Source organism: Micropterus salmoides, unplaced genomic scaffold (genome assembly GCF_014851395.1).
Source record: "Micropterus salmoides isolate LMB-PRFRI ecotype aquatic unplaced genomic scaffold, ASM1485139v1 Ms_hic_scaffold_1, whole genome shotgun sequence".
In the NCBI taxonomy this organism is placed as follows: domain Eukaryota; kingdom Metazoa; phylum Chordata; class Actinopteri; order Centrarchiformes; family Centrarchidae; genus Micropterus; species Micropterus salmoides.
Genome location: NW_024040040.1, coordinates 50,560,783 through 50,575,360, shown reverse-complemented (window position 1 = coordinate 50,575,360; position 14,578 = coordinate 50,560,783). Strand labels below are relative to the sequence as shown.

The 14,578-nt window shown below is 38.9% G+C and overlaps 1 protein-coding gene across 1 annotated transcript; it reads left to right on the top strand.

Annotated features, from left to right (window-relative positions):
* The first annotated feature begins 265 nt into the window (after positions 1 to 265).
* LOC119884830 (ribosomal protein S6 kinase alpha-3-like) lies at positions 266 to 11,293 on the top strand. The gene is made up of 12 exons (XM_038695157.1): positions 266 to 275; positions 894 to 958; positions 1,070 to 1,172; positions 1,281 to 1,390; positions 4,186 to 4,311; positions 4,392 to 4,481; positions 6,331 to 6,489; positions 6,852 to 7,013; positions 7,282 to 7,358; positions 7,544 to 7,661; positions 8,975 to 9,115; positions 10,446 to 11,293. The coding sequence occupies exons 1-12, from the start codon at positions 266 to 268 to the stop codon at positions 10,566 to 10,568; spliced, it is 1,284 nt and encodes a 427-aa protein (XP_038551085.1). The 3' UTR covers positions 10,569 to 11,293.
* The last annotated feature ends 3,285 nt before the right edge of the window (positions 11,294 to 14,578 follow it).

Here is a 14,578-nt window from a genome sequence, read left to right as displayed (position 1 = left end):
TCAACTTTCAGAACGAGTATATACAAACAATAAAACACACAGACAGACTAAAAAGGTTGCCTAAATAATTGCACATACATGCCCAGATAGGGTCCGCAGCTGCAGTAGAAATGTCCACACTGGCTGAAACTGTCTGCACATCTGTTTTTATGCACATTTTCAATTTTCACATATAAAACAGCTGGATGGAAACGCAGAAAATTTTGGGTAAAAATTCAAAATATTGCAGAAAAGAAGGAAACGTTTACGAATCGATCAAAGCAAAATGCGACTAAGTGCAGTGGAAACAGATCTAGAGAACAAGAATGAAGCAGTGACTTAAACGTCCACTGAAGAGACAAAGACTTAAAATAAATATTAGAGAAAACAGATTTGTGTATCAGAACTTAGTTTTTTCTTTCCTCTGCCATCAATCATCCTCAGATTTATCTTGTGACCATTTAGAGGGGCCCGACCCCTAGATTGGGAGTTTAACTACTTTATAACTACAGTATATAAAGTAGTTAAAGCAGCAGCTACATCAGAAAAAAGCTGCTCTTACATTGATGCAACAGCTTTAACAATCTAATATGTAATGTATAATAATTTATCAGTTACTTGTTAAGCAGTATTTTTACTGCAGGACTTTAACTAAAGTTAAGGGTGTAAGTATTTAGTCCACCTCTCTCACTAGAGCACCAAATGTAGATTAATCCACTGCTGAAAATAGTCCCCAACAACAATAGTCCTCCTGTTTGTTAAAAACTACAAAATGAAACTGTATATTTGGGCTCTGACAGCATCTCACTGTTTGACTGAGGGGATCAAACAGTGATGTTGTGATTGCAGGACAGACTGCCCCCTGCTGGTCTGTCCTGCACAACACTGCACTGACAGCTGAGGTTTATTTGTAGGAGCTGGACCCGACGGTGTGGAGGAGATCAAGAGGCATCACTTCTTCAGCACCATCGACTGGAATGTCAGTGTCTTTATTCGATAAACTTTATCACTTCATTAGTTGTGGTTTACTGTCTCTGACCGTGCGTCTCTGCCTCTGCTAGAGTTTTCTAACGTCCCCTCTTCCCTGTAGAAACTGTTCCGCAGAGAGCTCCACCCTCCCTTCAAACCGGCTGCAGGACGACCCGATGACACTTTCTACTTTGATCCAGAGTTCACAGCTAAAACACCCAGAGGTACGCTCCACCTCACCTCCACACACCGCTGAGCTGAGCTACACTGAGAATAAAATGAGATTTTGTTGAGCAGTAAGGATCAACAACTGTTTCTCTGTGTGTTCCCAGACTCTCCTGGCGTTCCTCCCAGCGCCAACGCCCACCAGCTGTTCAGAGGTTTCAGTTTTGTGGCCATAACGGAAGAGGAAACGCAACCACTACCCAGCACTATTGTTCAGGTACACACGCACATTCACACTTTCACTCGGAGTAAAAAATAATCTCAGCTATAGAGCGAACCCTCAGTGGGCAGAACGCAAGTCATCATACAAAACATTTAGTGAAGCCTTTTGTATCTGCATAAATTGTTTGTGCATAATTAGTACGATAATTAATGCATGTTATTCCTGCCTTTTATTATGTTGCAGATCACCACACATCAGTTCATAGATATTGATCCGAACTAAGTTTATTACAGAGTGTCCCACATTAAATGTATGTGCTAGTTAATAAAGCACCATTTGAGGACTTCTTTCTCCAGTTCTTACCGGACTGTCCGTGGCAAATTCAGTTAAGAAACTACAATCAGGGATTGTTCCTAAATAGGAGGTCTTAATCTTGGGCTCACGCAACCAACACCTTCTCCATCACAGACTAAATATAAACAACGTGTACCTTAAAGTGCCGAGGAGTATAAAGAAATGTGCTTCTTTTGATTTCAATCAGTGTTGTCTATACCTGTTCACATGCAACGGTAATTACATCTACAGCTGTATGATTTTATTGTAACAAATGGATCAGAAAGATACCAAACTAACTAAATAACGATGCAAATTTGTTAAACATGTGAATTCATTGCTTTGTCTGGTTTGTCTGCAAGATGACAAGCAAACAACTTTTAAAATACTTGTTTTCTGAATGGAGTTCATATCAATCAGGGCTATTCTATGCTAACTTGTCTGATAGTAAACAGTGTTGACAGTAATGCGTTACAAAAGTAAGGCAATTACAATAATGTATTGCTTTTTGCTGTAACGCCGTAATACAGCTCCCTCCAAAAGTCTCGGAACGGTAAAGCAAATTCCTTTTGTTTTTGATGCTCACTGTAGACATTTGGGTTTCAAAAGATGAGTATGAGACAAGAGTTCAGAAGTTCAGCTGTTATTTCCGGTCATTCACATCTAGATGTGTTAAACAACTCAGGACATATCACCGTTTGTATTAGACCACAGCATTCTTAGGTGAGCAAAAGTAAAGGAACAAATAATCTTAAAGTAAATAACATTTAATATTTGGTGGCTTAACCCTAACCAATAACTGCCTCAAGCCTGCGACCCATCGACATCACCAAACTGTTGCATTCTTCATTTGTGATGCTTTTCCAGGCTTTTACCGCAGCTTCTTTCAGTTCTTGTTTGTTTCGGCGTGTTTCTCCCTTCAGTCTCCTCTTAAGGAGGTGAAATGCAGCTCTGTTGGGTTAAGGTCAGGTGATTGACTTGGCCAGTCTAAAACCTTCCACTTTCCCGCCCTGATGAAGTCCTTTGTTTTGTTGGCAGTGTGCTTTGGCTCATTGTCCTGCTGCATGATAAACTTCCTCCCCATTAATGTCAATGCATCTCAGTAAATTGGCAGACAAAATGTTTCTGTACACTTCTGAATTCATTCTGCTGCGACCATCATCACTTACATCATCATCATTCTTTCTTTTTCAGGACTTTCCAAATTGTTGTGCTTGCTATGCCCAATGTTTGTCCAACAGCTCTGTTCGATGTTCCTTCTTTTCTCAGCTTGACAATTGCTTGCTTTTCTCCCCTAGACAGCTCTCTGGTCTTCATGTTGGTTTATCCTCTTTAACAGAAAATGCAGTCTTTATAGGTTTGAACCAAGGATGAAAACTTAGACCAGTCATGCAGAGTTATTTAATGTTTGGACAATCAACCTAAAAGGCAACACCTGGGCTACAAGAAATACATAACTCTGCACACACTAGAACCCACCTACGCAGCACTTTTACTATCCGAATAATGTGCCCATTAAACAGCAGTGAAAGTAACTCAAAAGTAGTGTAAAGTATTACAATTCAGAGACAGTAATATTGTAATATTACTAATTATTCTCAAATGACAGTACCTAGTAATCTATAGTGTATTACATTTTGGAAGTAACTTGCACAACACTGATAGTGAAGTACAACAATAGCTGGAATCACATAACATACACATATTTTCTGAATTTACCAGGTAGATCAACTTTCTCCCTTTACTTTAATTATAACCTCTGAGCTTGCGTACTCGAATTTTGCGTTTTGTCATTTGCGGTGAATCATTGCCACCATTTGTGCCGCCAGACGCAAATTTTTGCGATTATGCCGCTCGAGTTGTAAGTGAAGTATGAGGGCACTTCCTGAAAGAGAACCATCCATAACAAAGTTCAGCAGAATTTTTTACGTTAACACACAAATTTAACAGGGATTCATTTAGCTGACGCTTTTGTCCAAAGCGACTTACAATTGCTATATATGTCAGAGGTCGCACGCCTCTGGAGCAACGAGGGGTTAAGTGCCTTGCTCACAATGGTGGATGTCTCACAGTGGGAATCGAACCCAGGTCTCCCACACCAAAGGCAAGCATCTTATCTATACACCATCACCACCCACAGGGATGTCATATTTACATCATGTTTTCCACATTATTTTTCTACCGTTTGAGGTTCGACTGGAGCTCTTTTAGTTACGTCGTGTGCTTGTCTCCCTGTGATCAATTTCTAATATTCGCATATTGCCAGTGGATGGAAATGCACATTAATTTGCATTTGCTTTTCCTGAATTTCTGGAAATTCGATTTGTATTTGGTTGCTGAAAAAGCCTCAGATATGATCCTGATGTAGTGCCGCTAATCAACCCTGGCTGTGTCGCCTGAGCGAGGGTGTCTGAAGTTAAAAGACCCCAGTTTATATCACTGATGATGATCCCCTAATCAATTATTATTATTATTATTAGTAATGTTTGTGTTGACGTTTGTGTCTTTGCATGTAGCAGCTGCACAGAAGCACATCCCAGTTCTCAGACGCCTACGAGATCAAAGAGGACATCGGCGTCGGGTCGTACTCCATCTGCAAGCGCTGCATTCACAAAGGAACCGGCATGGAGTACGCAGTCAAGGTACAACATCCACAGAGTCTGCAGCACGACCTCCACGTCCAGCTTTCCTTCACTGTAAACGCTGTTTGTCGCTGTTACAGATCATCAGCAAGGCCAAGAGAGACCCGACGGAGGAGGTGGAGATCCTGCTGAGATACGGTCAACATCCCAACATCATCACCCTCAAAGACGTGAGTCACATAAAACTGATCTGATTCAGGGAAACACGCTCACAAGTGGTCAGTCGTATTATGAATCTGACGCCTTTTTATTCATTTTCTTTTCCACTCGGTCGACCTGAATATCTAGCGAGTTTGTCTGTCTAGCTGAAAAGATTATTTTCCTGATTAGATGCAAGTGTTTTCAGTTTGGCTCCAGTTTTTCTGTGACTCACTCGTAATGAGAGTTAAAAATATCATGTTGCTGTTTGGTGAAAAATCCCTCGCTTGAATCACTTCCAGTAACTGAAGACGATTATATCTGCGTTTTATTTTGTTCACTTCCTTTTTTAAAAAGGCTGTTAGAGATAAATCTCTTTATCTAAAGTTTGTAAATAAAGTGTTTGCATATTATGAAGAATTCTAGTTTTAGTTCAGTTCTCTTATCTACACGCTGCGTCTGTTTTCTTCCTCCTTTCTGCTGCTGTGACACTTCCCTGCATGGGATCAATAAAGCTTATTTATCTTAAATAAATATTACACAAATGGCAAGAGCTGCAGCTATTGATTGTTTACATTTAGAACTGCAATGATCAATCGATTAGTTGTCATCTGTTACATTAATCACCACCTGTTTTCAGTTCTTCTGATTCCAGCTTCTTAAATAATTTCTGGTTTCTTTACTCAGTAAACTAAATCTCTTTGGGTTTGGACAAAACAAGACATTTGAGGACGACATGTTGAGCTTTGGGAATCACTGATCGATTAATCGAGAAAAGAATTGACCGAGTAATTGATAGTGATGGTTGCAGCCCTGTTTTTTCTAATAATTGTTCAGCCTATTAAATGTTAATAGTGACATTTTCTGAGCCCAAAATGTCGTCATCAGTTTGTTTGTTTTGTCCAAAACTTATACTTTATTATTATTTTTTTGTATCAAAAAGAAAAGTAGATTATTGATTATTTAATTTATTTACTTTTGTAATTATTTATTGCAGCTCTAGAAACCTGGATATGGTAATTCAATACAAGTTTACAGAAAGCACGAACCGAAATGACCTCCTGTAGCATTGAGTATCAAAAATTTACTCTATTTTGTCAAAATCTTTACACATACATGCCGCTGATGTATTAAGGTTTAAATCTTTATTGCAGCTGCAACTAAAAACTACACGTTGTCCAAAACAGAAAAGCTTAAAAGATTAATTGTTTATCAAAATCGTTGTTAATTTTGTGTCGAAGTTTTACACACACATTGATCGCTCTCATACAGTAGTTACTGAACCTCACTACCTTTTGAGTACTGACTGAAATGTCTTTGTAGTATTGAGCATCGACAATTGGCATGAAATGTTTAGTCCGATTTCCAGAATTTCTAACTTTAAACCATATCTTGTTGTTTTTTTGGCACTGATATCTTGAGCAGTTTGATGTAAAAAGAGTTAAAACATCTTGATTATGGGTGAAACTGATTCCGGATCAACATTTCAGTGTATGAAAAAATTATGTATAAGTAAAAGTTGATTATAAATTACTCAAAAGAAGAACATCAGAGAATCTTTGATGTTTTTGCTTTAAAAATTACTTAAATGATTAATTGATTGTTAAAATAGTTGCCATTTAATTTACCGTTACCAGGACTGAGGGGAAGGTATTTTCAAACGATGCACTGCTTTTCAGACTGAGTTTATTGTAATTTGGTGACTCATCTGTGCCTGTTGGAGCCATAATCTTCACACTGCATATTTTATTTAACATCACCAGAACAAATATGCACAATGAGCGGAACTGGAGCTGATCCCTTAGTTTGAATCAACACTGACATTAATTCACGGAACAATTGAGTGATTAAAACGCTGTTTGTGTTATTTCCATGTCGTAGGTGTACGACGACGGCCGCTCGGTGTACTTGGTGACGGAGCTGATGAAAGGGGGCGAGCTGCTGGACAAAATCCTCCGACAGAAGTTTTTCTCTGAGCGAGAAGCGAGCGCTGTTCTCTACACCATCACCAAGACGCTGGAGTACCTGCATGTCCAGGGGGTATGTCTCTCTAAAGGGGGTTTTAACGGTTTAAACTGACATCATAAAGTGTTTTTCCAAGTGAAGGAGGATTTTTAGGGATTGCAGAAAAGATGGAAACGGATGTTTTGTGCAAGAATTGGATTGAGGAATGAAAAGCTGCAGCAGAATCTGGTGTTAGATGTTTTTATGTTCACTAAAATTTAGTTTTTTTAATGCATAACTTAAGTCCATATCGGCGGCGTCGTGAAATAAAATCCAGTAAATGCATAAAAATATAAGAAAAAATTTGATTTAGGTTAACCAGACCTGTGGAAGTTACATAAATATGTCAATGTACAGCTTTAAAGTCTCTAAACTTAAACCCCTGGCTTCCTGTTCAGGTGGTGCACAGAGACCTGAAGCCCAGTAACATCCTCTACGTGGACGAGAGCGGGAACGCCGAGTCCATCAGGATCTGTGATTTTGGTTTCGCCAAACAGCTGAGAGCCGAGAACGGTCTGCTCATGACGCCGTGTTACACCGCCAACTTTGTTGCACCTGAGGTACAAAGTCTACTCAGTGTTAGTCAGCTGAAAAAAAGTACGTATTGTCAGCAACATGTACTTAAAGTATCAAAGTAAAAGTACTCACCATCAGTGTTTCACTATCATGTCTGATGTTTCTGGATTAATATTCCTGCTACATTAATGTCTATATTGTGTTTTACTGCTGTAGATGTTGAAGGTAGAGCTCATTTTAACTCAGATGTTTATGAACTGACACACAGTTTGTTCCTGAAGCTGAGTTTTTTTTTTCTGTGCTTCCTGGCAGGTGTTGAAGAAGCAGGGTTACGATGCAGCCTGTGACATCTGGAGTCTCGGAGTCCTGCTCTACACAATGCTCACAGGGTGGGGACTAACATCAGATATTACCTTCTCACCTCGGATAGTTTAAATAAAAAAGCGATTCATTTGTTAGGATCAAAGTGTGTGAACGTCCTTGGAACAGTCTGGGTAACACTTTGAAAACACTTGTGTATCTGACCATGAATACTTTCTCTTTCCCGTCCTTCGTTCTCTTCATCCCTCTCCAGTTTCACTCCCTTCGCTAACGGCCCGGAGGACACGCCGGAGGAGATTTTGGCTCGTATCGGCAGCGGGAAGTTCTCCCTCACTGGAGGATACTGGAACTCCGTCTCTGTGGAGGCGAAGGTGCGGACTCTGACACACCCACAGCAACTGTACAAGAATCAGCCATAACATTATGACCACTGGCACCTGTCAAAAGGGGGACACCAGCGACTAAGGCTCATTGATGCATGTGGGGAGCGAAGGCAGGCCCGTGTGGTCCTTTCCAACAGACGAGCTACTGTGGGTCAAGTTGCTAAAGAGCTGGATGCTGGTTCTGATAGAAAGGTGTCACTGCTGTGTTGGCGGCAAAGAGGAGACCTACATCGGGACCAGCAGGTGGTCATAATGTTATGGCTGATCGGTGTATCTCCCGACAAACACACAAGGAGTGTAAAAACTGAACTAGCTCTTACAGTATAGAGACATTTTCTCTTTTCCCTCGTGTGTTTAAGTTACCAGTGACTGCATCTCTCAGGTCAGCAGATTAAAACTGTGCACTTAAAACATCGACTGTAGACATTTAATCTGAAGGAGGTTGGAAGTTTTACTAAAGAAAATCCTTCCAAAATCATCCAACTTTGAGGTACTTGTACTTGCATCTTTTCTTTTCATACCATTTTCTACTTCTACTCTGCTGCATCTAAATACTGTACTTTTAACTTCACTAATTAATATTTTTGAACACATTTTTGAACATTTAAAGAGCTTATAAAATGTGTTGTTTTGTTATAAATTAAACAGTCTATACAAACCATTAGTCCGTTAATCAATCAGTCGACTGACACGAATATAATTGGCAACTATTTAGATAATTTTAGCGTTTTTTATTGTGAAAACATTTCATGATTTCAGCTTCTGCTCTTCCTTGTAACTTTAATGTTAATAATGTTTGACCACAACAGGCATTGTGAAGGTGTCACTCTCTGCACTGTGACGGCATTTCTCAATGTTGTCTAATTTTTGCAAACAATCAATCGATTAATGGAGAAAGTAATCAGCTGATTAATCCATTATGAACATAATCGTTATCTGCAGTCTGGTACAAAAATATCTTCACCAACGACAGCAGTAACATCGTGCTTTTACATTAATGCATAAGGGTCAATAATCTGATGATAGAATATATAAGAGTACAATTTAAGTAGATTTTCCTGATTATACTTACATACTTTAACTTAATTAACATTTTTAACGCAGTTCTTTTTCTTGCAACAGAGTATTTTTAAAGTGTGGTAATGGTACTTTTACTTTGGTCAAGGATGTGAATACTTTTTTCTTCTTTTAATCAAAACATATGTGTCCTTCATGTTGACAAGTACATTCAAGACTTCCAATATTTACGGCCCCCAGAGGATAATTTTTGCATTAATCCATGTGACCTCTGACCCCCTCAGGACCTGGTGTCCAAGATGCTCCACGTGGATCCCCACCGGCGGCTGACTGCGGGTCAGGTTCTCCGACACCCCTGGGTGACGCACCGAGACCAGCTGCCCAAATACACCCTCAACAGACACGACGCTCCGCACCTCGTCAAGGTGACACAAGCGCACAACAAACTCTCTCGTTTTGACGTGTCAGATCATTTCATGTCATGGAAACGACACCTCCCCCGTTCACAAAATAATAAAAAACATTTTCATAATGAAAGCGTGCAGAAGAAGAAGAGTTTGTGCTGCAGATTTCTATCTCAGCCAAAAAAAACCCTTTGAATCCACGTCGGACATTTTGTGTTTTGAGTCTTACATTTTTGGAGATAAACAAAGTAATTTTTTTTTTTTTTCAATCCTTTAAACTCACTAACCCTAAAGTTGGTCCAAAAACAAATACAATTTTACCAGGAAATGAATCAAAAGTCTTCTGGTGCTGAAAGTAATTACACAACTTATGCAGATTAGTATGCAAATGCAAGTCTGACGGCGCTTTGAAAGTTTCTACATAAAAACAGTGTTGAAATACATTAAATATCTCTGTGTTTATTTAGTGTCATAATAAAATCACAGTTTGTGATTTACATTTAATGGTAACAGAAACATACTGTCAGAAAAGAGATTTTAAAAAGATAGTTTTTGTTGTATGTTCATAAGTTTAGGTAACTCTGCTGAACGCGTTGGTGTGTTTTTATCATTAGCCCAAATGTATTTATTCATTCAAGGGTTTTTATTCTTAACCCCCATTTGTGGAATTACATTATGATGCCAAACTCAGATATTTTATGTATAAATATTTTTTTCCTCCAAGAGCAGCAGACGTGTTGCTATTACTGCTCATTAATATCAATTAGCAACACATTAATGTGAAATATCGACTTTATCATAAAGATAAAATAATTTTTAGCTCATATTTTTTAAGTCGTTTATTTGCTCTTGTGCGAGAAGTGTTTTTAAAAAATAACTTAAAATTTCATTTCATTCGACTGAGATTTATATTCATTTTTCACATTTCAACATAAAGGAGATCTGCCTGTTCAATACTAGGCCTGCAACAAAATTTTATATCGTGTATCAATCAGTAGTTCAATCCATAAATAATTTAAAAAAATACTAAAAAATGAATTATAAAATTATTTCATTGTTATTTATTTAGTGGTTTATTTAACAGGGACTTGCACATTTAAAGACACCCTAATAAAGAATATTTTTAGAAATCAATAATAAATTACGGAGATTAAAATGTTGATTAAAATTTGATTTAAAAAAGCTTATAAGCATGCAGGTCAATAATAAAACAGAATATTAATATTACTAAATATACATATAATAGATATAATGAATATATCATTATGCCATGGAGGCATGATGAGTTTTTCTAAAACGTGTTTGATTCTTGTCTTCTAAACGCCGGTGACTCTCTGTGTCCCCCCTGCAGGGTGCGATGGCGGCCACCTACTCGGCTCTCAACAGGAACGTCCCCCCGGTCCTGGAGCCGGTGGGCTGCTCCACTCTGGCCCAGCGGAGGGGGCTGAAGAAGATCACCTCCACTGCTCTGTGACCTTTAACCCCCCTCCCCCAACTCTGACCTCGATCCGCCGGACCCTCACCCTTCCTCTCTGTCTCTGGTCCGGTCTGGTGGGACAGACTACTGATGGACCCAGGAACCGCTTACGCCAAATAGGAACACGGAGACCCCACTGCCCCCCTCCCCCCCTCGCCCTGTCCTGCAATTAACGGACTCTTGTGATTGGATCTCGTGGCTGGTTATTTCTCAGCTTTAGCATCACTGTTTGACAGTCTGAACCCTCTGGTGGCGTTTTTTTTTTTTTTTTTGCTTTGGACAATCAGCGTGGCCTCGTGGACCCGTAGACCGAGCACGCATCAGGAAAATAAAAAGTACTCTATTTATTTACTTTCGAACGGGGAAATCTGAACATAGGAACATGGTAATCTAATGTATGCATTTAAAGAGCTAGGATCATTGACGTTATACTGTCGTATTGGTTCTGTGTAGCTGTAGATCCTGTATTTAAACCTTAAGTAGCCTCTGAGATGACGCCGTCCGCAGAAAAGGACAGAAGGTGTGAGTCAACGTTAGCGGCAGGTTGGCGTTCGGACCAGCCTCGGCCTCAAAATGTTGCTGTTTGCTTTTCCAGATTTACCTGCAGAGCTAGAAAAAAAATCAGGACGTAAGAAGGGAGAACTCTGATAACAGAAGCATTTACTCAACTTGATGTTTTTTGGGATAAAGAAAAGTCTCTCAGGAGAGGTGATTTTTATGCATCTCACACTTCCAGTATCCAGTATTTTACCTTTCAGGTGCAAAACACAAAGAAGAAACGTTGGTTAGTCTCAGCCGGCAGACGTCCAACAGTTCAGCATGCATCCAGCAGCCTGTGTCCAAAACTTAAATTCATTTTGGGAATGAAACCAAACTTTTGTCCCCTCAGATTTGACGTAAACTTAAAGGAGGAGACTGGCAATATTCCCCATAAGACCAAAACCAGCAGTACCTTCTGACTTCCTTTCGTCTCAGCTCCAAGCCCACTGGTTCCTACGGAAAATATGAATCCTTAAAAACAGCTGCTCACTTCAGTTTTTAATCAAACAAACAGGAGGAAACAGTGCATTTGTTGGGGATTATTTTCAGCGGCGGATGAATCCACATGCGGTGCTCTAGTGAGTATGTGGGGGCAGCAGGACGGTGTGTGTGGGGCTGAGTCAGAATAAACTACAGTGTGTGTGTGTTCATGGTGATGAAGGAACATGTGACCCAGTGCAGCAGTGAGGCTCACTGATGGGTTTTAATAGTTTTTAACAACAAAGGAGCTCAGAGGAAGAAGAGACATCAGGCTGTGAGAGACACACAGGACGTGTTAGGAGATTCATTCACTGCTGGTTTTGGTCTTTTTTTCATGAGATTTGAAAAACGCAGAATATATAAAATGTATTTTAATCAAATTTGAGAGGAAACCTGGGTAACAGTAAATTAAATGTAACTTAGAACAAGTAGAAAATTACAACCGAAGCGCTTAAAGCAACAAGAACAACGCAGATTTTTAAAGCTGCACAAGGAAATAAGTTGGATTCTTCTGGAGGTTTTTATTCTTTTCCTGTCTCATCTGGTACTTACAGGACTTTCCCCCTAGAGCGAGCTGAATTTCTTTTATGCAAAAACCAGTGGTGGAAGAAGTACTCAAGTAGCAATACCACAGTCTAGAAAAATAAAATCCTGCATTCAAACTTAGTATTAGCATTAAAATATACTTGAAAGTACCACAAGTAATAGTACTCACTATGCAGAGTGAAATTCATTTATGCAAAAACCAGTGGTGGAGGAAGTTTACTCAAGTAAAAGTACCAAAGTATTAAAATATACTTCTCAAAAGTACTCAATATGCAGAGTGTGACCCCTTTCAGAGTGATAGATTCTACTGGACTCTAATTATAAATGCATGCCTGTGTAAGTATCACTTTAATGTACTTTATATACTGCTGGGTAGCTTAATCTATAAAAATACATCATAAGTATTTGTTGTTTTAATAATCTGACGTTGACGTAGAGCAGTAAAAAGTATATTTGCTACCAAAGTAAAGTGGTATAAAAATGTACTTCACTATAGTACGTATGTACTTTTCACCACTGGCTAAAACGGCGTGAATCTAAAGCATCCGTCCGACAGTACGTCTGGTGTGTGTTGGTGTTTTAAGACCTTGTGCAGCTTTAAGACGTGTCAGCAAAGTTAAAGCATCTTAAACTCGAGGAGACGTCTGCACAACAAACACACGAGAACGAGGGGGCATGTTTGAGGCCGGCGGCGTCCTCGTTCCTCTTTATTCTTCCCCCCACAACACAAACAGGAGGATGTTTGTGTTTACCTGCTGACCCTGAGGACAAAATGACGATTTAACTTCGAATAAGCAGAAAGTTGGATAAAGAAAAAGGCGCCAGAGAGAGGGAAAGCGAGCTTCCTGCTTTCGCTTGATCAGCCTCTGACCTTCTGTATGAGCCGGACGATCATCTCTGTTTGTGCAGCAGCAGACAGGAAGCTGAACTGTAAATATATTAAAAAAAAACTCAGGTTTCTATGAATCAAGACGATGCATTTTTAGATGTCCGGCCGGAGAGAGAGAGAGAGAGACGCACACGAAACGAGCAGACAGATGACGAGTGATGGGAGGTGAAGCAGGACGCAAGGGGGGGAACCTGATCGACCCATTTCATCTTCACGGACGTTTGAAGTTCTTCCACCTGCAGTTTTACAAAAGTCTCTTGTTCGTCTTTAACGTGTTCATGCTCGTGATGAAGACGATCTTCTGTCAGCAGAACCCTTTAAAAGACTCAATAACTCAAAGTGTAGCAGAAAAAAAGGTGTTCCAGTTGTATTCAGGCGTTGAAACTACCTGTACGTGTGTCCCGCCATCTTGGAGGTTCATCAGTGGAGAAGTTCACCCAAATTACAAAAAGACATATTTTCCACCTAACAGAGGATTTAATGTTCAGGCATCTTGACTTTAATCAGCGTTGGGAGAAGGTATTCAGACCTTTTACTAAAGTAAAAGTACCAATAACACAAAGTAAAAGTCTTGCATTCAAAATACTACTTAAGTAAACAGAAGTATACAGAAGCATGTACTTGTAAAAGTGCAGTAATTCTGCCGCCCCTGGGACTGATATAATTTAATATGTCACTATTAGATTAACACTGATCCATCAATGTGTAAGTAACATTTTATTGTTGTAGCTGCTCGAGGTGGAGTTTATATAAACTACAGTTTAGTCAAGTTGTTTCTGTCTAAGTCACCAGATAACTCAGAGGAGATGCGAGATTATTAAGTTCTACTAAGATCTACATATCTTACACATTTATCGCACATCTCTTAATTTTTTGTGTGAAATATTTGTTAATTTTACCTTTTTTGAGCATCAAACTGTTTAAATGAAACCATGTGAGAAGTTTAGAGGGTAAAAGTATATCAACGAAGAGACGAACCAAAAAGGTTGGAAATTACTGGTTTAATCTTTAACAATTTAAACATATTATATATTTTTTCAAATGTAAATTCTGAATCTTAAAAAATAACCAGTAACTACAGCTGTTAGATGAATGTTGTGAAGTCAATATTTCCCTCTGAGATGTGCTGGAGTAAAAGTATAAAATGGCAGAAAACGAAATAAACTGAACTTTTTAAACGTCTTTTTTTTATGCTGCTTTATATTTCTACTCCACATCTCCGTGAAATATTGTACTTTTTCTCCAAGTACAGTTGTTTTACATTTAAGGAAAACATGATACAATGCAGTATTATACTGCTAATCTACACAGTAGTACATAAAGTATATAAAACTGACTCCACCTTGACAAACTATAACATTAAAATGATAATTATAGTAGTACAGTTATTCTGCATAATGAGTACTTTCAGTACATTTAGCTGATAATGCCATTTTGAAATCAGTATTTTTAGATATAGTATTTACACTTTAATTATTACTGAAACCAAATGAAACATTTATTTACAGGAAACTTTGTAGAAATAATCAGAAACCTCTGAGTTTTTTTTTTT